General features: G+C 45.7%; 1 protein-coding gene across 2 annotated transcripts in view; it reads right to left on the bottom strand.

Moving 5' to 3' along the window:
* Positions 1-742: 742 nt before the first annotated feature.
* Positions 743-26,655, bottom strand: part of LOC111832763 (carbohydrate sulfotransferase 8-like) — a 143,745-nt gene continuing 117,832 nt past the window's right edge. Inside the window, exons 3-4 of one of the 2 annotated variants that reach the window (XM_023790449.2) lie at positions 5,369-5,403; positions 743-3,605 (exon numbers count right to left, since the gene is read on the bottom strand). In XM_023790449.2, the coding sequence (XP_023646217.2) occupies positions 2,586-3,605; positions 5,369-5,403 (1,055 nt within the window). In that variant the 3' untranslated portion in view covers positions 743-2,585. Of the gene's footprint in view, positions 3,606-5,368; positions 5,408-26,655 lie in introns of both variants that reach the window. The other variant, XM_072718351.1, reaches the window with a different exon arrangement.

The following is a 26,655-nucleotide window of genomic DNA, read 5'->3' as shown; positions in this document are numbered from 1 at the left end:
ATATGTATATTCTGACAAAGACAATCTTGGAAAAACATACGGCCGGGTGCTGTCTCTTGAAAACAAACACCTTTTTTTTGAATTTCATCTTCTTTTCTTGAATAAACCAAATTAGCACATTTTGTTTGTTATCAGCTTGTGTTGGCTTCTGGGGGGGGTGTTAGAAATGATTACTGAAACCATCTGCATGTATGTGTGTATAAGAGACTGACAGGAGAATTTCTCCTTCTGTGTTTGATACTTACCACAGTCTGCTGTCGTGAAGTGTGGGAGATGCTTCAGCTATCGGTGTTTATCGATGCCTTCTGCCCATCTCATGCTATGTAAAGGCAAATCTGTTCACAGTGCAGACGTTGTACTTGTACCTGACTTTCAGTGCGGTCTGCTGTGGAGTGTGCATGCTTGGCGCCGGCAGGAATAGACGACAGTCTGTATAAAGTTATATCTTAGCTGCACCTCCATCAATGTCAAATCTCAAATTCTTCTGAGGATACGTAAAGATCTTTGAAAGCTTTATTAATAAGTACGATATTGTATGTATAAGACCCATATACTTGTCTCAGTGATTTAATATGTTATTCACTTTGTTCGTTTTTTATTTGATATGCAAGGATTGTATTTGGTTTGGGTGTTGATGGCCACTAGGTGGCACCATTGCCTTCTAGGTAATACATTCCTTACTGGGCCTATATTGGTGTTTTAAGTGGTCCATCAAGATGAACGGGAACCAAGCACCAAGGAGCCATTGACGACTGAAAACGTTTATTCATAGATGCTCACTAGAGGGAAACAATCCTCGTAAAAAGCATCTTCCTGATATCACACCTGTTCACTGGCAGTGAAGAATAAGGCAAAGGGCATAAGATCATGTTTTTACACAATTGTGCATCGACAGGAAAACAGTTATACATTCACTTGATACAGTGTACATCTGAATATATCTCTATTGTATACATATACCCACACGTAGCACCCAAAGATCAGATGGGTAGAGGGGGCTATTCTATAGGTCTTCTCCAAAGTTACAGTCACGTTCACTTTATTCTGTACCATTGACTCAGAGCGAATACCAACAAGGGATCAAAATACTAAAGCCATCAGAACAACATATTACGGGCAACCAATAAAGGGCTATAAATATGGTCTACAGCGCTTTTACGGGCAACCCATAACGAACTATAAATATGGTCTACACCGCTTATCCTTTATTATATGATAATTTAACGTATTCTTCATGTCAAAGAATAAATTTCATACTCTCTGTCTTTCCTTGGATCAGACACCTTGGAGGAGAGAGAGATCGCACCAGAAGATTCAGTGCTGGGCCCGTCTGACTAGGTTGAACAGACTGTTGGTCGCCCCATTGTCTTCAGAGGGTGTCAGCTTCGCAAATCTGTTGCAGTGCTACAAGTAGACAACCAATCATGAGTCTGTGTGTCTTCATGCAACAAGCAATGGTGTCCAGGCAATACTTCCATGATTCTGAAGATCTACTGGGACGAAATACTGTGGGCGTTGTTTGGAAAATTTGCCTAGGATTTCTGGTTTATGAAGCACGCCGCCGATGTCTTCAGCAGGTGCTGTAGAAGAGCCAGAGTTAATGAGAAGCAACATGAGTGTCAATCAGCTGATGACAAGATGCAACCAGCAGGGAACAGGAAGTGCTCAACAGGAAGTGACAACACAGCTTACCACCCAGTCTTCTCACACAGTACATGTGGCTGAAATTCTCATTGCCAGTGAGTTACCCATCTCTCTCCCCAGTAAAGGACCCAGGCAAACACACGATGGCCCAACTCAACTTTATCGTCACTGCTCAATAACCAGCACATCCTGAAACCAAGGCTGACTTTCCAAAATTAGGTGTGCAGTGACATCTAGCCAGTTTAAATTAGCCAATTATATGTTGCACAAATAAGCAATGAATATCCAGCATACAGACACACACATACACAAAATTTGATTATACCTCGTGTACAAATATATATATAAAAATAGATATGCCTTTTAATATTGTACCTTCTATACCTTTTACATTTAAAATACTGGATTTGTGATGCTGGCACTCTTGGAGATAGACTTGGATGGTGTTTCTTCTGACTGTTAAGTGTAGCATGGAGATACAGGAACCAGCCTGCTATGCGGTATGTAAGATGCCTGCTCCAATAATCTAGTCCATTGGCTGCGTCCTTCCTGTCACCAGAGATTGCCAGCAGGTGGCGCCGTGAGCTCAGCTCCAGCAGCACATGAGAGTTAAGTAGCAAATGTCAGACAGCGTAGACAAAGCCTAAGGCATAGCACTCCTTTTCTTGGTATGTCTGCAACTTTAACTTTTTGCAGAAGATTTTTTTCCCCAGAAATAGTAGCAGTCATACTTGTTTCTTACTTGTGCTTGAATGTTAATTAGTATTATGTAATACACAACAATAAGGATTGCAAAAAGGTTTATCTTCGTCGAGAAATGATGCAGGAATTCCCAAGCAGCATTAAGATTCTTTAAGCAGATTCAGAATGGAGAAAGTGTTTTTTTCCCCCAATATCAGCACAAAGCAGAAATGGTGAATTCAGTCAATATCAAACTGATCTCAGTACAGGTCTTTGAAGGGTTTGGAGTAGTTGAACATAAGGTAGTCCATGTAGTAGAAGTCGTAGGCCCTCTGCCTCTCTGATGCATTGAGCTTTGTGAAGTACTGCTGTGTGATATGGGCGGAGGTCCTCTCTGCGTTGGGGTTTCTGTCCTTGAAGCTGGGGAATGTGAGGTTGGGTGGGGCGCCCAACCTGCTAAGGAGGAAGTTGGCGTCCTCTTCAATGGTCTCGAATTTGCCGATGAAGTCGTAATCCAGAAGGCAGGGGCTGCAGAGGCGGCCCACGGGCTCCCAGTGGATGTCCATGCCCACGGGCCGGTGCACGTCCAGGAGGTACTGCACAAACTCCTTGAAGGTCACGCCGGTGCCGGTTTTCAGGGCCTCCTTCGAGGCATTGGCTCGGTACCTGGAGATGATGGGACGGCCAAACACCGGATGGTAGTAGGTGTTGGGGTTCTCAAACTTATCCCGGAAGGCTGACACCAGCCGCTCCAGCGGCTCTCTGACGAAGAGCACTTTGGTGTAGGTCTCCAGGCGCTGGGCGATGCCCCGATGATCGAAGCTGTCCAGCCGCCGTAGGTGGTTGCCGTAGTGCACAGCGTCGTGCTGGATCTCCTGTGTGGATGGGGCAAGGCCTTGCAGAACCATGAGGACCCTCTTCCAGTTGGAACAGCCTACCTTGGGCACCTCACAGTACAGCAGCTTGTGTCGGTCCTCAACGTAGATGCGGGACACGTGCTGGGGCGTGATGGTCCGTGCGCTGCGCCCCCTGTAGCGACCGCAGACATGCCGCATCAGGTCTTTGCGGGACTCCTGGACCTGCAGAAGGCGTCCCCAGGTTCCGCGGGCGACCTCCTGCGGAGCACTCTTCAGCAGCAACTTCCGGTGACCCTTGGTGACCCGGGCTGAGCTGAGGTCCAGACCTTGTGCGGAGGAGGGACTGCGTGAGTGCTCGCTGTTGGACCTTTGGTCTGGACCTGGCTCTCTCCTTAGCTCGTCTCTGTGATCTGCACACAAGTCCTGGAACACAGAGCCAGACAGATAGGCTTGTATGTAACAGACCAACCAAAGTGGTATCTTTATTTGAGCAATTTTAGCAGGCATTAGCAAGCAAATACTCACAGTCTGTGATTTATAAAATATTAAAATCAGGGCTGTCAAAATTAACGTTTTAATCGTTGCAATTAAAACATTGAACCCGTTAAAATAAATTAACGCAGCTGTGTTTTGTTTACTTCCTGTGCGTGGGTTGACCTATAACATGGATGCGGCGAAACTCATCACAGCCAGAGACAATAGAGCTTGGCAACTGATGTCATTGCGCGGTGCATTTTGGGGCAACACATGTCATTGTGCAGTGTATTATGGGGCAATCAACATCATTACGTAGTGTATTATGGGCAACAGGTCATTGCGTAGTGCATTATGTGGTAGAACCACCATATTGTGTAGCCACCAACCAAAATAAACCGACAGACTTGTCTCAGTGCTACTGATTGTACTGCGTGCTGTTTCTAAGCATTTTTAAAATTTGTCAGAAAGAAAAGGGATTGTATAAAGAAAAACTCCTACCAGAAGCAAAGAAACACTATAAAAACACAATAAAAAAAGTCTAAATTATCGGAAGCGTGCATTCCCAAAAAAGGGATGGATTTGTGACCCCAAAGCTTTACCTCCCCTGATATTTTTAGCTATCTTGTGTGTGGCCTGAGCATCTGCCCATTTTGCCCAAACTATTTACTGCGAATGTGTGTGAGTTTTAAAGGTTTTGAGCTCCTTTTTTTAAACCTTGCACCTGCACAACCCTGATCATACAAATCTATGTGTTTCGAACAGGAGGGTCGCTACAGATTTCGGGCCCCATGTAAGCATATTATATTCGACCTGTTACAAATTTTTAGGGCCTCTTTCACCCATTTCGAGGGCCCTGGTTTTCAAACCAGTGGTACAGGATCATATATTGCTGTCATACTCCAACTTGCCACCAGATGGCAATGTTGGCCTACGTTTATCCATATATACACGAACCAAATCTCTCTGCGACAGATGTAGTCTTTACATTTACTGAAATTTATTCAAGTCTTTATTCTGAATACCATGTAAGATGCCTTTGGTAACAGTATGTATGCTTTCTCATTATTGAAAGCTGTTAAAGTGTGTGATAAGATTAAAGAATGGAAAACAATTATACAGCATATCAACGGGCTTATTATTCAGCATGTTGATTGCGGAGAGTTTAATACCGGCTCCTTTCCGCTGTGTCTGAACCCTGTACATATATTGAATTTCTGGGAGGGGGGGCCGTAGGCTTCAGTTTCCATATTAGACGGCCGCCCCATGATTAAAAAAGAGACTAAGTCTTTTATCTTTATGGATCAGCAGGGCCAGGATGAGAGGAAACAGAGGTCAGACAGAGGTCAGACAGAGGTCTGCACGTTACAGTCTGCATCCTGCCTCCCCCGCAAAGGCCGTGCCGCAAGTACACAAACTGACAAGCGAAGCTTTCGATCAAGTATTGAAAAGTCCATTGTAGGGGGTCCACTTATTTCCACTGGAAGTTTTTATTTGCTGTGCCGGATGAAAGCACTGATTGAGAGAAGAGTGGGGTGTGGGGGGAGTGGGGTGTGGGGGCAGTGGAAAGAGATCTTTTGATTAGCATTTTGACGGAATTGCAAGCCCTGGTACTTCATTATGTGGAGGTTTAATGAAACACTACTGCATTCACCAACAGCCACACCTCCCCCAGTACAACTCCAACATCTACGGGCAGAAACGGCGCCCACCTTCCTGGACACCTCTTTGGGACTCAGCTTCACACCTGCAAAAGAGAGAGAGAGAGAGAGAGATGGTTCTGCTCAGCGCGCATATGCATGGAATGAACTGCCCTGATCAGTTTCGCGATCTCGTCGAAATCTGTAGGTGTGGTAATTATAACTGAATTGGATTATTTCCTGATATCACGGTCATGATATTGACTGAAGGTCTGGATCATCCCTGACCTGCTGATGCTGCTGGCCCAGTCCATTGACTGAGGAACCCCCTCTAGGCATCTTCGAAAGATCAGAGCGGGTGATTGTCTGTATCTGGAGTCCTTCTGTGCCAGGCTTGATTATTTACACTGGGCTGGATGTCTGCACGCAGTATCCTGGTGAGTTTGGCACCTTCGCAGCTTTGGAAGCTGAAGACGCCGCAGTTCTTTCTTCTAGGTGTCAGCGTGGCACATCCCAGCCCACTCTCAGCCAATAGGCCAGGGCAGACATCCATCTCCCTGAGCTGTTTCCCCTTGAAACTAATCGGTCGCCTTATTTGACAAATGGCCACTGCAGCGAAGGGAACTGGCCTTTTGCTGTGTTTCTGGGCATTTTGCCATAAACACTCAGAGAAGGCCACCGGGGCAGATGCACTGGGTAAGGAAATGTCCCCACAAGATAGGAACACACCAGCCTCTGAGCCTATGGGGTGTCAGCCAGACATCTGTCTAATAATCACATATCAGCCAATCAGCTGTTGGACAGTCAAACCAATCAGCTAGTGAGCCAGTCTCAAAAATGTTAGTCTTTTTACTTTTACTTTAAATACTGAATCAGATATTGCTAATTTTAACTTCTCCTTCTAACAATAGCTGGTTCAGTTGCATTCTTTAGAGTTAATTGAATAAAATTTGCTCATATTTGTCCTCAAAACAATGCAAGAGTGTTTATCATGAAAGAATGAGTCATGATTCGGGAAATCCATTTGATGTGCACTATTATAGCATTCCCGTTTGCAGCATATAAATGCCAGTCTTTTGATGTGTTTAATTTGTGTTTGTAGTGGCACTCCTGTCCCTATAAATAGGAAATGGTCCCTGAGCTGCAGCCTTCAAGTCCACGAAAAGACAGGATGCAGCACTTGTCAGAAATGGAGTGATGAAATTGTTCATGTCAGAATAGATAGATAGATAGATAGATAGATAGATAGATATATAGATAGATAGATAGATAGATAGATAGATGCTTTATTGTCATTCTAAGTGTGACATGTCTAATGAGATTTAGTCTGGAACACGTCGGCAGATGCACAGTATATTTACAATTAAATAGATTCTGAGGCATAAATAGAATCGGAGAATGAGGTATGTACAGACAATATATATGTACACAATCAGGAGGCCCCCAAATGCCCAGCATGTAGGGGAAATAAAGCCAGACTAACAGAAATATCTCTCCTGTATCACCTCTGCTCTTATTAACCCCTTGCTTCACTGACCTCTAACCCCTTTTCATTTCCTTCAGAAACCCTGGATGACATCTGTAGGCAGGTCTGGCCCTAGTGCCGCATTACAGCCCTGAGCAGCAGTGTCAGAGCTGAAGACCCCGCTTAGTGGGACAAAGGGGCTTCATGAAAGAGAAATGTCTACTGACAGAGAATAACAGTACTGATGCCTGCTGCTCACAGCCCTGAGAGACCAGAATACAGGGAAGGGCCCGGATAACCTGGTACCAGAATCAGAACAGACTGTAAAAACCAAGACCAAACCTCCACGGGACCAGCTACAGCTACGTCAGGGGACTTTCGCCAACGTAACCTCTCTCTCACGGGGGACACCAGTGACCTACAAAAGCTCAGTAATAAATAGGCAGATTTATTTCCAATGAAACTGAAAAAGTGTCCCCCCTCCTCAAGGTTAAATGGAAATCAAGGTTATTACTCCCCTGAGAGCACAAACATGGTCTCTGCCGTCATGGCATACAAAAATTAAACCACGTATGCATTCTTTAATAAAGTTTGGCTTGAGTGACCTTAAATGTCAGTAACAGAGTTGGACAGAGTCATAAATTTTGTGAACTTTCAACAATGTCCTGACGACCTGTACAGTGATGCAGCTTGATATGGAAATCCATGCAGGTGGGAGGATAATAAGAACTTCAAGAGGTAAAGAGAAGCAGGAGAGAGACGTGCAGTTTGACCAGTTTGGACTTGGCACCAGTTGCTCCTTGCCAGAACTCCCTTGGGACCTGAATGATGCAAATCTGTCATCCTAACAGGTTGAACGTCTGTTTCCAAATCATTCAATGGTTGGTCAGAGTAACTGTTGACAAGGAAATACTTTTTTCTGGCATTCCCATTTCCCTTGGGGGGGGGAGGGGGAGCTACCAGTGCCACTTATGTACAGGGGACACCTGCTGTGACTGTGCCAAAATCGAAATAACAAAGGCACTTAACAAGTGGCTCGGAGTTTCTCTTGGTGTGTCAAGTGCCCTGTCTCCGTTGAGGAAGTGCGACAGGAAGCCCTTGGAACTGGACCACGGGAATTCATTTCATGCTGACAAAGGCCGGCCAGATGGCCTCACAGCGGTTCCGACCTGACCCGGGCGGCCTCGTGATTTCCATCTGGCTGTAAGGTCATAGAACTCACAAAAATCACGAGAGTTCTGTGACTCCTCGGACGTTCCTTGGAAAACATCGCCATGGCAACGCCATGCTGGTAGGAGCGGCTGGCGGGGCAGTGATGACTTGCGAATCGGGGGGGGACCCATGAGACTGCGAAGGCACAGAGCTGTAAACAAATATACCCGACAGCTGCTATCTGTAGAGTAACTGAATTATGGGTTCCAGAACCACGTGATACGGAACAGCCCAATTGGAAAATGGCTCGTTAAAATACACAGGCAGTCTCGCTTGACTGATGGCTCGCTGCAGTGTTTTGGGAACTATTGTCATCCTGGTGCATGTGTTATAAAAGAGGAAGAGACACAAACTTTGCAGGCTTCTGAACACTGATATATGATAAGGGGCTACTGGCAATCCATACAGCAGGAAGTGCCTCGGGAGGGAAAGGTCCTGTCACTTTCCGCACTGAAGCAACTGCCTCAGGCCTCAGAGCCTCGGGATTCATATATTAACTATGCTAGTTGGTTGACAGGCGCTGGTTGTGTCCTGTACAGTGTTTACCTCAAAGTTTTCACCATTTTATCAGAAGAAAGCATTTAAGAAGAAATGATATGAAGTTAAAATTAAGAGCGAATGGGTGGGCATCTGCTCTATCATCAGTGATGTTGGGAAGGTCAGCCTCGCGGCTTCGGTGGGAGTGTAGGTGCTGTTCTCCAGTGTTGGGTGGGAGACCTCTCAAGTCTGCACGGCCTAGGTGCGCGGTCGGAACTGGGGAGCGGGCCGGCCTGAGTTCACTCCAGCAGCGCCACACCATTACACCTCAAGGACTCTGCAAGGTGGAATGGATTAAATACGAAGCCTGACTCACCGACTCCGTCAGGGCAGACGGCACAAGAACTGCATTACACCTCGACACTGACCTACATAAGGAAGTTACTGCCATCGATTACAAGCCGAGTCCCAGAGGCTGCTTTTGATAAATTCTGAAAGTGACAGATATGACACAGGGCGTAAAACGAATGCATTCAGGCCAAGTGTTTCCTGACGAAAGACCTGGAACATTTAAGGTCACTCAAGCCAAACTTTTGTTAGGCAGGAGAAACAATTGTTGGAATGTATCCTGCCTCAATGGCAGTTTCTTATGAAGCCAGCTATGTGTCCTCTTCTAGCGGCTACGAAAACCTAACTAACCTATGTAACTAACATCCTGAAATAGCTCTCGATGGCCTTCTGTCATAACTGTTGCCCTACCTTATTCACACAAGGTGTCCCACCCACTCCTTGAACATTCATTGAACCTTGAACATGATTGGAAGTGGAAATTAAGTCACTCCACTGTGAGTTTAGCTGTAGAGGAATAAAACCTACTGCACTGTAAGCTCTAGCAGCAAGGGTGCACATGACAGAGGCAACTTTATGGTGCAACTGGGAAAAAGTTTCTGTCAGGTGTGGAGATGCCGCTTCGGAGACGATTTAAGAGCGTCTAAGAGAGAAATCCTGAGTCAAATTTTCATGCTCACTGCTGGACTTCAGCAGAAACTGACTGTGCAGAGATGGAAACCAGCCAAGGACTGCATACGCGTGTAATGACCTTTATTCAGAGGAAACAGTTGAACACGACTCAAACATGACCGATTCTCTGTGTTAAGAAGCCCACTGAAGTGGACCGCCAGAGTTTATTTACTGTTGACAAAAGTCAGCCAGATGGCATCACAGTAGTTGCAGCCCCACCGTGAAGTCTGCTCTGTGACTGCTGGGCCAAACTCCTCTCTCCTCACTCTCTCTCTTTTCCTTCACTTGACAATGTGTTTTAGCATAATGATAAACAATCACTGTCTTCCTCTCCTTTCCGTGTTTGGCGTACTAGCAATACACGTGGCAGGTGTTTTGTTTTCAGGAGGCCTGGCAGGCATGGGTGGGTGTACACCGGTGTACAGTTAATAGGAATATTATTTATGCAGCATCTGTGAAAGTGAATAGAGCTCTCTAATTTTCTCTGAGCATCCGGAACAAATAAACTGCACATTACGCATTTACTAAAAAAAAAAAAACAGAGGCTAATCACCCGTGAGAGACACCTGGCTGTTTGTCAGATCAGTTTGTAGGTGGGAGGGGGGCACGCTATAGGAGGGTGTGGAAAATCTTGCGTTTGGCATATTTGACAAATTCGGATGTTTTCCTCATCACTGTGTAGGAAGACTGCAGTTGGTATAGGTGATGTCATTCGTCAGCTTCCACAGAGTGAATTAAGGCGAGGGCTCCGTCTGTATGGCAGCAGTAACGCCTCACTACAGATGAGGCATGACATCATTTCCTGCTAATGCTGCATCTTCTTGTCAAGTAATATGCCTCTACTTTAACATCAGCAATTACTGCAAATATGCAATTTGCATTATGATATCTGTGTAAAATCTAATCTGCCATGGCCCTATAGTTTCTGTTTTAAACATTTCTGCCATTGTTCTGAGCTCAAATTTGCGTGGACCCCCCCAAGAGCAATTTTTACAATTGATTGGTTTGGTTTTTCTAATGTGCTATTGAGTCTGTAGGTAGTAACATAGATATATTTCAATTTGGCCCTAGGTAAGAAGATCAATCATATGGAACAGTTTCAGAAAAATATTTACTGTAACAATTAGGAAAAAGGGGTACCAAACTTGACAAATTAGTGTGCAGAAGACTGGGAAGTCTTTTTCAAAATGGACAGAATGTTGGATTTCAAAGGCAGACTTGATGTTCATGCAGCGTGCCGTGTTTTGTTCCGAGGTGTGGAGCTCTGTGGGATTTGAGTCAGCTTCTCGCCGACCTGCTCTCACAGGTCCACAGGTCGTGTCCAGCTCCCTGCATGCCTCTCTGTGTGCACAGGTGGGTGATCATCTGGGGAGATTTTGGCAAGGAATAGTGGCCCTCGAGAGGAGCTTTAGGAAGATGTGTAAATGTCACCAGGCATCAGATTCTAGTGAAACCATGTTTCTACAGTCTGTCATTCTTTCTATTCTGCACTATGAAAGGTCTCTTTCAAACACGGTAAGCTCTCTGTAATTATTATTTCTTTTTGTTTCATATGAAGTGCTGGCTTTCAGCTGCTTCGGTTAACCTGATCCAGCTGGCCGGAATGAGACCGGTCGCCTTAGTGAGGATGAATAGGGTCAGCTGGGGGTTTTGGATGAACAGTGCAAAGATCGGTGAGCTAGAGGGCCTTACTGGTTAGTACCATTGTGTTTGTATTATTTCTGGTTTCTAAGCCCGTTTTTCTGCACATTTTTCATTTCCAGTTCAACCCTGCTGCCCTGCATCCCACCCATATGACAAACCTTCAGCCCACTGCCTTCCCATGCACACCGCGAATTCTACAAATAGTGAATATACTCATTCCTCACAAAACGAGCGTCAGGAATCCTCCCGGGTGGTATAAAGTATGCACATCTAAAACAATGTTTGCTCGTGCGCGTGTCATTCAAAATGACCTGGTTCTTCAGTCTGAAGGCGTGCTGGTATGGTTAGGTGGGGGCTGTTATTGCCAGAATGTATCTGAGGGGGCGTGACGTGTTGTCATTTTCGGGCTACCGTCTACATGCCGCGTTGCTGATTTGTTGTTAGTGTTCTGTGGATGGTATCTCCATGCTCGACCTGGCTCATTTCTGGGCTGTCATAGGTTCTGAAAAGCCTATTTTTTATGGGCTGACAGATCCAATAGGATGTGAAAAGTTTCTGATTACTTTTAGCAGCATAGCTAATAGCACTGAAGCTCCTTGAGTCCAGTGCCACAGATGCAGTGCCGTGCCCCTCCCATAGGGCGGCGCTGGATAGCGGCCCATCTTCACTCTAGTAGACTGAATGTGTGGTACCATGACACTCTTTTGCTAAGTGGCTTTCCCTGAAGTGCAAACTGAAGTGCAATGTCAGAATGTCCTTGAGAGAAGAAGCTTATGAAATAAGTTAGAGAGAAGTTTTCAGAAAATGTTTATCCTCCGGTCATATCTGCCAAAAAAAACGGCAAGATTCGGGGGGGCCTGATAGCAAAATTGAGTTTTATTATTTTTCATTTCTGTTTGTGTTGTCCTCAAACCTCAGAAAACCTAATCAATAAAGCTAGGCTCTAAGCGACGGATGCGAGAATGAGGGCGGGGAACGCCGGCGTGTCTCGCTTTTGCGAATGTCAGGGCTGAGGATTTGGCAGGAAACACTCAGTGCCTGATCATGCAGGCTGCTTTACCTCACTGTTCACTCTTCTGGATATATGGAAGGGCTCGCAGAGGTAATGAATAAATGTCACGCTTCACCGTTCCACTAAAATAAAATAATAAAACTCTATCAGGGGCTGAAATTGTGCACATTATGCTGCCAGTATTGTTATTACATTTGAAGCAAAAAAAAGAAATACTGCATAGCTTTCGTATAATAGGCTAAATTTTTTGTTACCTCATTTATGTGCCTGGATTCTTATTGAAGCTATTTAGGTTAAGCACACTCAATGGAAGGGAACAGCGCTTGATCCGTCTTTATTGTCATACTGGCATGTACTGTAACAGCTTCTTTTCCCATCCATGTCTTGTACAATAAACTTTTACAATCCACAAAGGATTGTTTCCTGCTTCATACCAGAAAGCTGGTTAAATACTGCGTTTTGTCATACAGTCAATCAGAGAGTAAATGATGTTCTTGCGTGGGGCTATTTTTCTGCTCAGAACAACGGCTTAAGTAAAAACTGTAATAAGCATAATGATGACTTTTGACTTGACACCAGTGGTCGATGCCCGGTTCAGAATTCGTTCTTGCAGGTACAACGTAAAATTCCACAGCCTTCTGGGTCACTGTTGGCCCCCAGTGAAGGTGAGGCTCACTGTAGACGACTCTCGGTCATGTGCTACTCCTGCGGTCCAATCAGCGAAAGCCAAGGAGGCATCTGACGAATGGCGAAGAGGGAGGCATTTAGATCTGCTGCTCAGACCAGCTTATGGGCTTCCTGGTGAAAAGTTTCATGAACTGACTGCAGTTTCCTTTTCATGAATCTCATTTAAGTTTGACTTGTTCCCAAAAAGCTACAAAAAAAAACTTTTAAAGGAATTGTCTGCTCTGCAAAAACCCTGTGCCAACAGTGTTCATCTCATTACAAGGGTGTAATCCAGTCTGTCTGGAGATAACTAGGAGGATCCTGTATTACCCTGAGCAGGTCATCATCTGCATGATCTGGGTGATTTTATGGTCGCTGCTCTTATTTCAAGATTTTGTTTCATACTTGGGCCCATTAATAAAATTACTCGACAACATGTTTATAAGGGCTATGTAAGATTATTATCTATCATACTACAGATAGTCTACTGCATGGGTGTCAAACTCCAGTCCTGGGGGGCCAGAGCCCTGCACATTTCTGGGTTTCCCCTCATTTAACACACCTGATTTGTGCTAATTTCCACACAGCTCTTGAGCTGAATCATTTGTGGTGGAACAGGGAAAGAACTAAGCTACACAGGGCTCCGGCCCCCCAGGACTGCAGTTTGACACCCCTGATCTACTGCTATTTTTACAAGTATTACTATTCTTCTGATCTGACTGGTCTCATTAGATGCTTTATTCTGACCATTAATGCAGTGTCGTTCAGAGAGGAATCTCCCAGAAGTCTCGGAGTATGAGACACATGTACAGGGGAAGTGCTCACCTCCGTAACATTACCTACGGCACTCAACGTGCTGGAGCCTGGGAGCCAGGCCTCTTTGCCAATGATGAGGTTTCTTCTCTGCCTCAACATTCCTGATCGTATTGAGATTGAAACTCAATCAGAGATAAAGTTACCCAGGAAAGTGAAGACTTACATTCCTCTTTTACTTTACAAGAGAGGAGTGTTCATAAAAATTAAGATAGAAACAAAAACAGCATTTAGCCCCATTTTGCAGAACCCCTGCCAGCAATCTGATTAACCGGAGAACCTACAGTCACTCCACAGTTGACTGATCCATTCCAGGTTAATGTCTTTACAACAACAGCGTTCTTTCTGGCAGTTGAATCTGCACCCTGTTACTCTGGGCTCTGCTTGCTTCTCCCCTGGCAGTGATGTCCATCACTGACCCTACCGTTCCAGCCCCTGGTACCCGCCTTTCATATGTTACAGACAAAGTGCAGTGAGATGAAGGAGAAGGACTCAGCCATTCGACACCCTCCAACCCCCCCCCCCCCCCCCCCCCCAGCCTCATTTTTATGTCCACATCTATCCTAATGAAGATATTAGACCTGTGGAGCAAAAAAGTGAGTAAGAACATTTGGTCCTGCCAACTAAAGCCAGACTGAAGATAAGCTTAATTACCACAGACCATTATCTCACCTCTAGTGTATCTTCACTGCTGGTCTGTTGGGCGTTCCGGCCATGAATAAGGGCCCAATAACTCTACTGCCATTGAAGATTAAAGGAGAACATAGATCAGCAAATTAAGCTTAATTGAATGCTAATCAAACCTGTGAGGTACCATTCACTACTGTACTGCAACTGACATCGTGTCTGTTTTTTAATCTGACATGCAAGCTAAAAAGTAGTGACATGTGTTACTATGATGAATTATATTAGTACAGGAAAGTAAATCAATGTCGGACTATTGCTATAAATGCATTGCAATAAATTATAGAAACCCTTCTTTTCTCTCCTGTGCAATAGGCCACCACAGACTCCATAATCATTTTACAGAAGCTGAACTTGCAACCGAAAAAAACTGTTAGGCACGAGTCATTTGCCGCTTTTAGGGTGCTTAACCTGAATTCTTTCAGAATAGGAAAAACGCTGTCCTTTGTAAAACTGTATGCCATAAAAACAATTTAATGCAATTTGCGATAAAAAATTGAATTCCATAAAGAGAACACAGAGAAAGCCTTTGGGAAGGCCTACACTGTGTCTTTAAATAAAATGTATTATTATAATTTTTTTATTACTACACACATCTGAGGTGAATGTAAAAATAACAGTGTCTGTCTGAGTCTCAGGTTATCTGTTCTGACTGACAATCCCCCTAGATGCCATATAGGTGAATATGCTGGAATTAATCTCTGATTGAAAATCACTGTATCTAAAAGACTTCTGTGTCTATGGTAGAGTAAAATATTTTTTAGTACAATGTTGAAGCATTTTACGGAATATTAAGGTCTAAATGCTCCCATCTAACAACTGGTCAGGAGTATGCAGGAGGGGCTAGAGTCTATCCCAGGCAGCAGAGGGCACAAGGCAGGGGACCATCCTGGACGGGACAGCAGTCCATTGCAGGAAGTCACATTCATGCAGTATAACTGCTGAACAGCAGGAGGAAACCTTTATGACATAGGGAGAGCATGCAAACGCCACCCACAGCCACACACACACACACACACACACATGTAGGGTAAACATATCCTTATGGGGACCGCTCATTAATTTCAATGGGAAAAATGCTAACGCTAACTATGACAACCTTAACCCCCACCCTGCCCTAACCATAACCATAAGTAACCAAACAAAATACAAGTTTTTGCATTTTTAGTTTTTTCATAGCAGTCACCGATTTTTATAAAATAGAGTTTTCCCTTATGGGGACCAGGAAACCGGTCCCCATAAGGGAATAAAAATGGATATTTATCACATTATGGGGACATTGTGTCCCCATAAGGATAGGTAAACCCGCTCACACACACACACACACACACAGGAGGCAGGATTCGAACCCCCAACCCAGTGCTACCTACTGAATCACTGTGTTACCATATGTACAGTCTGTATACAGTAGTGTGAAAAAATTGTGCTTGTTTGTTAAATAAGACACATTTTTGGAGCCATTCATGCAGAAATCCAGACAATTCCAACAAACTTTTTCTCACTGCCGTACATGTTGGACACAGGATGTGCCGCATTCTTATTATAAATCCATGTTCACATGATGCAGATGTCGGCATATATAATGCATTGGGCGCATTTGCTTGCAGCTCATTTACATGCACACTGAGGGAGTCAGACAGGTTATATTTGCGGAAAACAGAATCATGTGGCCTTTGAAACTGAATCGATTTAAGGGTAATATTAATATCAAAATGATAAGGTTTAGCTGAGCGACAGTTTTTTAAATTGTGGAGTCACACCAAATGAAAAAAGCAATAAAAATCAATAAGGAATAAAAATAGCAGTAGGGCTCCCACCAACGTGGCCTTTCGCTGGTTATTTTCCACAGCCATGCGGCAGGAAAGGTCACTGGTATGTGCTGAAGTGCTGGAGGGGAGATGAAGGTGGTGAGGTGGCTTGACACACCTATGTCCAGATGCTTGACAGGCACTCACCACCCCACGCCTGGCGTCAATGGTACGACCCAACCAACCATACAGAGACGTCCCCCAGTCCAGTTCCCACCTCTCTATTGGTATACAGTGACCACTAGGGACGTATAAGATGTATGTGAAATGCATTCGGTGACGCAGCACACCATGCCTGTATATATTTCCACGCCATCTTTTTTCAAAATCCCGACATGAGCCAGTTTGGGCAAAATCCATAACGTTAATGTTCAAATCAATTTGAACTACTTTGCTAATCATTTTCCCCGTGTTTGCGGCCCCCCACCCCCTGCCGTGGCCTGGCGAAGCTTCGGAATGTTGGCAGCATCCTCACCTCACCTGAGGTTGCCGATTAAAAGGGTGAAATAGGAAAACGGGATAAAAACCCGCCCCGAAGCCGCAAAGCACAACAGATATCCACGCTATTGGCTCATTGCCGTGTCAATCAATAAGAAATAACCTATGAGTGGACAGAAGCTTTTGGGTGTTTACTGTCTCCAGAAGGAGATGGTAACTGATGACTATGAGGACACCATAAACTGGGAAATAGAAGTGGAGGGTGGGTGAATCCAGGAAGGTCTGTGAGACTCCTTCAGCTCTATGGGCAGATTTGTGGAGGTCAGAGAACAAAGTAGAAGCTCCAGTTGCTGAATTGTGGGATGGGGGGGGGGGGGGTCACTGACCTTCCTACAACAACCACCTGTGACCTTCACTTCCAGAGACCTTGGCACCCTTTAGGGGACCACCTCCTCTATATCCGGGGGGCACTACAAGCTGGGACAAGATTTGTAAACTACCATTTCAATTAAAAGCATCCGAATTTCACGTTAAGCACTTGCTGCGTGCTGATTGGTCAGTCTCCTATGACCATGAATGGGGCACTAATGTTAATGTGAAACAGCTGGGTGAGTCTTTCACTCAAGGAAACGGACCAGTAAAAAGTACAAGACGAACCAAACGATTTAGCCAAGCATGAGTGCCTTTCCGATTTTAAAGTAGTTTGTATAACCTGAAGTAGCTCATAGTGTCCCCTCTGACATGCACTGCTTTGGTCAGCCTACCTTGGCCTCTCTGGCTCTCGATGCGGCACATGCCCCGTCTGCGGCCCGGCAGAAGCTCCGGCAGCTGCGAGCTGGGCCTCCCCCAGCGGCCCCCTAATGAATTATCCTCACAGGTACGCGGAGTGACAGTGTGCCCAGCACTCTCACTTTCGGAGCAATAACCAGCCGGGAAAGTTTTACAGCAGGTATGTGTGAGAGAAATGCCGTTTATTAGAGGAGATGAAAGTCACCGCTTTTGTTTGCACGCTGTCTTGCTGCCCACTTGCTGAGGCCAGTAAGCCGTAATTCCTGTTATCTTTCAAAACGTAGCAGCTCTTTGTAAAGTGCGGGGTTACTACTGCTCCAGCAATACAGCCTTTGTTAGAAATGACTTGGAGACCAGTGTGCGAATCACAGTACCATCAAAAGCAGGAATATATTAATACGTCTAAGATCTGTGTCAAAGGTTAGAACCAAAGATGTAGGATTAAAATCCTATTACAGTTTAACAATGCGGCTAAAGTTAGACGTCCAATTTGGTGATGATATCAGCTCAGGGTTACTGCAAAAACTCTTGAAAATACGCTAAACCCACGGCCTTCTAGAAAGATCCTTTGGATTACGAGAGGAAAGCTTTTATACATTTGCTGTGCTGCTGCAGGTTTGTGCTGATGAGTAACATCAGAAGCTGGGCTTGACCAGTAGACTGTTCCTGATCCCTGACAGCCCCAGAAGCCACGATCCCGAGTTACTTACGTGTAACGCTTGTGTAAGTGAGTCCAGTCTGTGTTTACACTGTAAGTAATGTAATGATAATGTAGGCCCAGTAGGGAGGGTCAGAAGGTCCTAGGTGTTAATGTAATAAGCCTGGGTAATAACAGCTCAACATGGAAGCTTTAGTGTGGTTCTACAGTCCATCCATCCATCCATCCATCCATCCATCCATCCATCCATCCATCCATAATGTGCCGGGGTCTGCAAAGATAATCTTATATTCAGTAAACTGCCCACAAACAATCTAATAACAAGATGCTTTAAATGCTCCCATAAGCTTTAAATCTACATTTTAATACTTCAGTTTGAGTTTCACTGCGATGGATTAGCGCCCCCTCCTGAGCTGTTCCCTGCCTTGTGTCTGTAGCCTCCGGGGTAGATTCCGCCCCCCCCCCCCCCCCGCCACCCTGAATAGGATAAGAGGTTACAGAAAATGGATAAATGGATGGATGGAATTTGAGGTTCACAATAAGAAAAACCCCGTTGTTCCTACTTACCACCACGTCGCTTCACAGGACTATAAAACCCAGTGGCTCCAGTATTCTGGTACTTGGGCTCCCCCCCCCCAGCTGACATGAAGCTCTCTCAAACTGCAGCACAGGTCTGGGCCGATCAGTGGCGCCTCTATCCAGCGGGTCGCTGGAACGCTCTATCTGATAAAGAACACGGAGGCTCCCGCCGCTGATACCAGGCACTGCGACACGCGATTTATCTGATGCTGCGGATAATCGGGGCGCTCTGTAATGCGGCCGCATGACATCCGCAGCGACACCGCATTCGTTTGGAGTGGCAGGGGAGTGCACAGTAAGTAGGACCTGATCATTTTGCCTTCCCAAAGCACGTGTCACCTGTATTCATACCAGCAGGAGGTGCCATAATTAACACTAATAACTCTGCATGAATATTAGGTGTGGCGGGGGTTGTGCCGACTGAGAGCTAATTCCTAATACAAACATCCTCCTCCCCCCAGTGAGATTCCTCTAAAGCCCCAACACAGCCAATGAGCAGAGATACCCGAGATGTTCCAGAAAGCTCCGGGGCGGGTGGGGGGGGAAGCCAGGATGGAGTCATGAGGACGGCGGCGTCAGGATGAGTGTTTCTACACCTCCGTGCTCCAGTGGCGGGAGACGCGCTGTCCGGCATCACGGCAAGACGGAAAGCAGCCGTTAAACGGAGCGGACACTCATGAAACGGAGACAGCGCGGAAAAGCGGACAGGCCCGGCCGCCCTTTCATCTCCACGGGTCGCGTTTGTTTGCTAAATAAAACATGGTACCGCACACGTCTTAAAAGGCCGCCCACAGGCCCACGAAAACGAGCCGCGGAAGACGCACCCTGCCGCGACCCGCCCACGGCCTCCCGACCCCACTGAAGATTATAATAAAGAGAATCTCACTTTCAAAGTACCGACTCATAACGCCGCATGCGGCACGGGCAGAAAGCAATAAATAATTCTCAGAACGAACGCGGCGCTGGGATAAAAAAAAAAAAGCTGCCACTTTTATTATGAATACTGAGAGCAATATTTCATAGTTATTAAAATCCTCGGGCCAGAAGATGGGGCTTTGTAATCCCCCGAGGCCGCTTCCCGCTCTTCTCTCAGCAGCACGCGGACCCCACGCTCCGGCCCGCAGAAAAGTGCCCATTAACTTGCCTGATTTCATTGATTTCTGAGCTCACTTCCTCCAAATTTGTCGGGTAAAAAATGAATAATTTTGCCTAACTTTTATGGGCAAAAAAAAAACAGATGATCTTGGTTAGACACTTTATAATTACTTTTCTGGCTCCGTTGCTGATTTGTGTTATTTTATTATGCCACTCTGATGTGGAGGTTTTTCACAGCGTGGCTCAGGAAAGGCACAGCGATTTCGGGACAGTGAAGGACTTCCCCGGTGAAGCAGGTTCAGGTTTGAGAATCAGGCCACTGAACTGGCCTTTTTGCACTTAGAATCTGAGTCCTTTCTCACTCACAGACAGCTGACAGAGCGGCCAGGCTGCTCCAGCTTTCCGCCGGTTTCAGCTTGTGACAGCTGCGTCGGCGCTAGTGCCAGGTGGAAATGAACAGAAGGCGATAGCACAGGCTGTCCATCAGGGGGCAGAGTTGAGCATCAGTTACATCAGCTCTCACTTTTCTTCCTTTGGGGCTCCATAACTCACCACATGAGTGCGAAAGCACAGTTCCCGTTTTATCCCCGTAATTAAATTTAGCTAAACCAGAAATCATTTACCCATCTGTGAGAAAATGATGAAAAAACATTACTATGCATGTTTTTCAGCCATTATGTAAAGTTTGTCAGCATGGGAAAGGCTCTGGTTTATATCGGATTTTCATACAGTTACGTTGCTGAGGGGAGAGAGTAGGCAGCAATGAGATAAAACTAAACTCTGGGCTCATTTAGAGAGAAACCAACCTGGAATACTGGTAACACAACAGCTGAAAGGAAACAGCACATAGTGACTAACAAGTTCTCAGCCATATATAGTAACATGTTACATAATACCAAAAAGCACACCATAGCAACCGAGCGCCATTAAGTTGGTTATGCCTTAGTTAACGGCGTAGTCGGCCATTCTTACAGAGCAGTGTGGTAGTTCTGGGAATTAGTTTGAACGTTAATTGTGCATCACGAGGCGAGACGTCTCATTTGTGTTACTTTGACAACGTATTGACACGTCCTGTTCATCCCGATGACCCTCGATCTCTGCTCTTGAAGGGAAATCGGATGTGACACAGCTCTGAGTGGCCCTGTGCTGGATGGTTGTGCTTCTCCCCTGTCACCACGGAACAGATGGAAACCACTGAGGCAGGCGGTACTACCTGCTCCCCAGGCCGTCCCTGGCTCCCGGCGACGCCTGTCACCGGGCTGCTCATTAAACGGACAGCTCGGCGCTCTGTGTCACTACATTACCGGTTGTCTCATTAAATTACACAGTAGCCCACTAAATAGCGGGCCCAGTCAGTCGCTCAGAGAAGCAGGCCCTTTCGGGTCCGAGAAGACATGCAACACATTCCGCGGGGTGGCCGGAGGCCGCGGCGTGTCGGGCGGAAGGGCGGCACACCGGCGAATCGCACGGCATTGTGGGAAAAAGGGTGTGATGAAATGTGTGCTCAGAAATCTTCAACACTGCCCAGTTTAATGCAGCTGGGTGCAGTGGAGATTAAAGGATTTTTTTTTTTGAGGTAGGGGCATAAGAGGGACCTTCTTCATACACAGGGGCCAACCTTATTATTAACCAATTATATGTTTGAATCGTTGAGTGGCAAGGGAGGGGACCAATCAGCTTTCAGCTCAGGTCAGGGGGCCCCTGTATATACCCTGGCTGGGTGACTGGTAGAGACCAGAGTGAAATTACAACTTTCCCTCCATTTTTAATTATCAGAAACATAATGGCAAAAAAGCCAAGAAAATAATGTTGGCCATTCATCTTAGAGATCCTATGAATTCTATTAAACCTAGACTCATAAACAATAAATATTTATGAGATGTTTAGATACTCCTGACAGAAACTTGGCACCTCTCTGCTCATCTGAGGACGGCCACCCACCTGCAGACCCCAGTGGACCTGGAGACCATTTGTTTGCACCTCCCCGCTCCCACAGGACAGGGCAGCGTGCGTTTAGTATTCGGGAGACCATTCATTTGTACCTGCCCACTCCAGCAAAGCTATTTCGTAGCCGAGGAATGAATCGCTTGAATTTGGGAGACCCCAGCAGAAAGCAGAGGCCGTGTTCAGTATCAGAGAGCCCTGCACCTGCTGATGCCTTTACAGAATAAGAGTCTATTTTATTCAGCAGGAATAGAGTGATGGTGGGGGAAGGGGGTGCAGTATCAGAGGGATCATTCATTTAAACTTGTTGGCCCCCATGGAGCAACAGCGCTTGTGCTCGCTGTCAGAGAAACCATTCATTCGCACCTGTTCCGGAAACATGCAGCTCCAATTTTTGTGTTATAGTGCTGCTGGTATCTGCCCCACAAACCCCCTCCCTCATCAGAAGCCCCTTCCCGGCTTGGGGGGGGGGGCGTAGGACAAAGGCTACAGAGATGAATCCCATTCGTATCATTTAAAATTGAAGGCCGTCACATGACTTGCTGCTCTCTACTGGGGCTTGTAGGGCGTGCCTGTCACCAGGGGCGGACATACCATGAGGAGAGGGTAGGCACCCGATCGGCGCCCTCAAAAACTAGGAGCCGCAAGAAGACAGAATTTCCAGAAGATTGATTTGAGGATATAACATAAAAAGATCATTTAAATTATAGCAATGTGCCGATTACTTGGATTTTTAGAAACATTTTTCAGTATAGACATAATTGTCCCCCCTACCCCGGTTGTAATGGACTGTTCCTACTTTGTGATTTTGCGCCACCCAGCTTCCTTCTCGCACTGAAGCCTAACGGTACCGACTGTTTCACTGCCAAGCAAACCGACGCAAAGTAGCTTAGCAGCAGAAGAAAAGACTAAGATTACCTCACCTGTGTCTTTGATACTGTCCCGCTGGAGAAGTAGACAAGTTGTGAACAGAAGTGAAGTGAACACAACTAAACATACGCATGGAAAAATTCCAGACTACCCTTAGCGTCAGGGGCGGAGTAAGGCGGAGGCTATCCAAGGCTACAGCCGAGAGCCACGACAGAAGACGCAACGGTTATACTTCCCTCACCCTGATCGGTACGTTTTATCATGCTTTGTTTAACATATTATTGATATTCCACTGTTTTTAATCCCCTCTTGTTTCTCTTTCAGCTCCAAAAATGAGCTCAAATAGCCCCCTTAGGGGGCCCCGTACCCATGTCAGCCTACAGCCCCCCCCCAGAGAAGTTAGCCTGCTCCTGCCTGTCACCATCACTCTGAATCCGGCATGTTGTGCTGCCTCTGTTATTCCCGGATGGGACATACCTGCCCAATTCAGTCCGGGCTGAGGCTCTCCTCTCCCGCGGGGAGACCGACCTTCACCGATACAGTCTGCCTTCTGCCTCAGACAGGAGCCGTTGCCAAGTCGCCCCCCCCCCAAGCCCTGGTCCACCTGCACCTCCCCCAAAGCCTCCTACAGTACCGTCGAGAGTGGAGCCCCCCTGCCTGGCCAGCCAGCGCTGCCCAGACACTGATGGACACCCCCCCCCCCCCACCGCACGTCCTCTCTGGCACTGAGCCTCTTACTCAGGACCCCCCCCCCCGTTTGCTCTAGGCTCCAAGTCTCCGCCCGGGCCTGGCTGCCAGCCCAGCCTGGCATCCGCGGGCTTAATTAATGTGCACTGTTTCCTGGCATCCTCACCTGGGGGGGGGGGGGGAGCGTGTGCGGTGTCCACGGTGGTGCCAGGGTGGGTGGGGAGGGGGTGCCTCTCGCCGCGGCCCAACCCCACGTGGCCCATTATTTATTAGCCTCCATATTATTCATGAACATTTAGTTTCGCTCCAGTCAATTGAAAGGGATGACAAGCAGCATTACGAGCGAGGCTGAGCCCACTTTAGGGAAGCCTGATGAATAATAGACCATGAAGGAATTAATCTGTTTAAGTAAACGTCTATATGATTCATTCCAGACGTGCACTGGCAGGCGGTAAATAAACAGGGCGGCGTGGAACCTTCCAAATCTACGGTGTTAACGCCAGAGAGGAAGAAGGGGAAAAAGAGAGACCTGCCATATCAGCCCCCCAGGAACAGCCCTGCCCTCTGACCCGCAAACCGCCCCCTAACCCTCACTTGTAGGTTTTGCGAAAATAGCTGCGTAGGTCCTACTTAGTCAAGGTCAGTTGCCCCGGTGACCAATTAAAGTTCTGCCATTCGCTAAACTCTCCTGCACCGAGGTGCATATCTTCATGTCCATTCCAGAGATGGGATTAGATGCATAATTTAGGTGATCCTTGCTTATTCATCACAGGTAAGATGAATTCTTTATCGCCTGCCGGCCTCAATTTAAATGCCAGTGAGGCCCATTTCCTTAAAACCAGTCCAAAGGGATCCACATCAAACAGGCATCCCCTGCCCTCGCCGCTGGCTGCGCAAACCGCGCCGCCTGGCGAAACCGTGCCAGCCGGCCAGATCCTGCTACAGGATTACATTTTTGAATGCCGAAATAAGATAAGTTCCCAAGATAAAAGAAAGAAAAAAAAAAACAACTAAACAAAAACTATAAATATCGCTTCCGAAGCTGAAGCAAAAACAAATGTAAAACATTTTCCGTTGCCATTTAGAAATGCTATTAAAATACTAATTTTAATTACCATTAATAATACCTGGGACATGTTTTTCCCATTTTGAGGACATTAGAGCAGAATGCACACTTTGTATTCATGTAGGATTCTCTAAAAATAAGACACAGTAAGCCATCCCTAAAAATTAAATTACTAAAACTTAAACTGAAATTAAAAATGCATAAAAAAAAACTAATAAAACTACATTGAAAACTAGCTAAAACTAAACTGGATCTCAGGTAAAAATTTAACATAATATATAGACATAGATTAAATAAAAAAAAATTACATTATAGTAACACTTCCATGCTATACCATATCTAGGGCCAGCAAACTAAGAATCCTCCTTTTCCAAGGAAATCATTGGCACTGAGCACCTTTAAATGTGTCGTTAATGGACCAAATGAGCCAATGGGACAGCTGGCAGTGTAACTCGCTGGCCAATGGTACGCCAGCATGCAGGCTCTTCACTACAGTGGGTGTCTTTGCAGACTCGCACCAAGAAGTAACACAAATTACACGCATTAAGAAGTAAATCAGCTCAATTAGTTAATGTCTAATTCTATTTCAAAAATGTATGAAGCATGACCTAAAATATAGCTATTGATTATTAAATATTAATTGTGATTAAATATTGCTAACATTAATAACAGCAAAGTTAAGACTGGTGTATATAAATTCTGTAGTAGAGCAGGATGGGGGGGTGCATGGTGGTGCAGTGCTTAGCTTGATCTGGGTTTGTGTCTCCGCCAAAGTCCCATGTGTGTGGAGCTTCTCACTGTGTCGTCATGAGGTTTTCTCTGGCTTCTCCGATCCCTCCCCCCCCCCCCCCATGGGCATTGCTCCTGGCTCCCAAGCCCCCCACAATCCTGAACAGCGTGATCAGTTACAGAAAATGGACAGATAGCATAAGGACCGAATGTAGTCAACCAAACTTTTTGCAAGATTTTAGCCAATCCTAATTAAAATTTCATGCAAAAGATAATAAACAAGTACCCACAAAAATTAATTCCATGTGATAATGTCAGATATGTAAGAAAGCATTTAAAGTTGTCTGTTATTTCTTTAATGTCTATAATTGTCACGTAAAGCCAATCTGCTGTATTATTCCTTTAATTTTTATGGCATTAAGTTGCTGAGTGATTTCTCTACCTCCAGAACAAAACTGGGATTTGATTTCAATTTCACTTGGCTGCCCATTACGGCTGCTGGGTAAGAAGGGAGAGACTGGGCTGTGATCCACAGAATGGGTTTGGGGTTTCGGTTTTGTCATTTACCTACCTCAAGCGTTATTGTATTTGTCTGTTTCTATCCCCTTCCTTGTCACAAAGGTCTGTTAGTTTACATCAGCAAAAATCGGCGTCGATAGCCAGCGTAGCACATTAATAGGAGAAAACATCCTTCAGGTACAATAAAGCTTGCTGCTCTAAATGAGTACAGGACGAGTGAAGCGCCGTGTTGTCGCTGTGAGACGGGGAAGCTGTCCTTCCCCAGATGACTCTGCAATCAATACGGGAAACAAAGTGGAGGAAAATGAAGATCGTGATTACACCGTGCGGCCCGAGATATCCGTCCAGTGCGTGATGGGAAATCGGTGGGAATGTCGATACTTTGGGATTAAAACAAATAGTGCAGATTTGCTTGCAGATTGAGAGTGAGGTCATTTATAAGGCTTTTGGCTGCTCTCTCAATTGCTCAGACACAAAGTCTAAGAGCAGGCGTTCTGTGAAATATGAAACTATCGCACGTCATAGAGACATAGGGGATAGAATTTAATTTTTTTTTATTTGGGTGTTAGAATCGATCTCTGGGGCATCATTTTTAATAGGATCCAGGGTCCATTATAACACATAAAAACGGATATAAGCATCTTCTCTAAGCACTTATCCAAGGCATGGCAGGCCTGGAAGCTCTCCGAGGAGAAACAACCCCAGCGGCACGCCAGTCCATCACCGGACCCAGAGAGGTTCAGTCTCAAATCGAAACATGTCTTTGGACCAATGTGAACACAAAGAGAATCAGAGAAAACACAGAGAGGCGCACAGCTGCGGCCCAGTTATCGAACCCTCAGCCCTGAGGGCAACAGCGTCTCCTACTGAGCCAACATGCGGCAAACAAACACAGTGTGCAATAAATACGCAGAGTAAACTTCATAGTGCCTTTTTATATTTTATTTGGATATCCACTAGTTATGCTAAGCCGATAAATATACAGTCTTTTAGCATTTATGTAGATTTTTGCCTGCGTACACATATAACAGTATAAAAACAATGAATGTGTTCTCTTGTGGTTCTGTTGCATTATGCATGATCTGGTATATTAGGTGCAAATAATTGAGTGTATTATGCACAAATAATAATATGCTGATTCTTCATATTGGTAACATGTACAATGGATTTTCATGTATATTGAC

Source organism: Paramormyrops kingsleyae, chromosome 11 (assembly GCF_048594095.1).
Source record: "Paramormyrops kingsleyae isolate MSU_618 chromosome 11, PKINGS_0.4, whole genome shotgun sequence".
In the NCBI taxonomy this organism is placed as follows: domain Eukaryota; kingdom Metazoa; phylum Chordata; class Actinopteri; order Osteoglossiformes; family Mormyridae; genus Paramormyrops; species Paramormyrops kingsleyae.
This window is presented reverse-complemented; position numbering and strand designations above follow the sequence as displayed.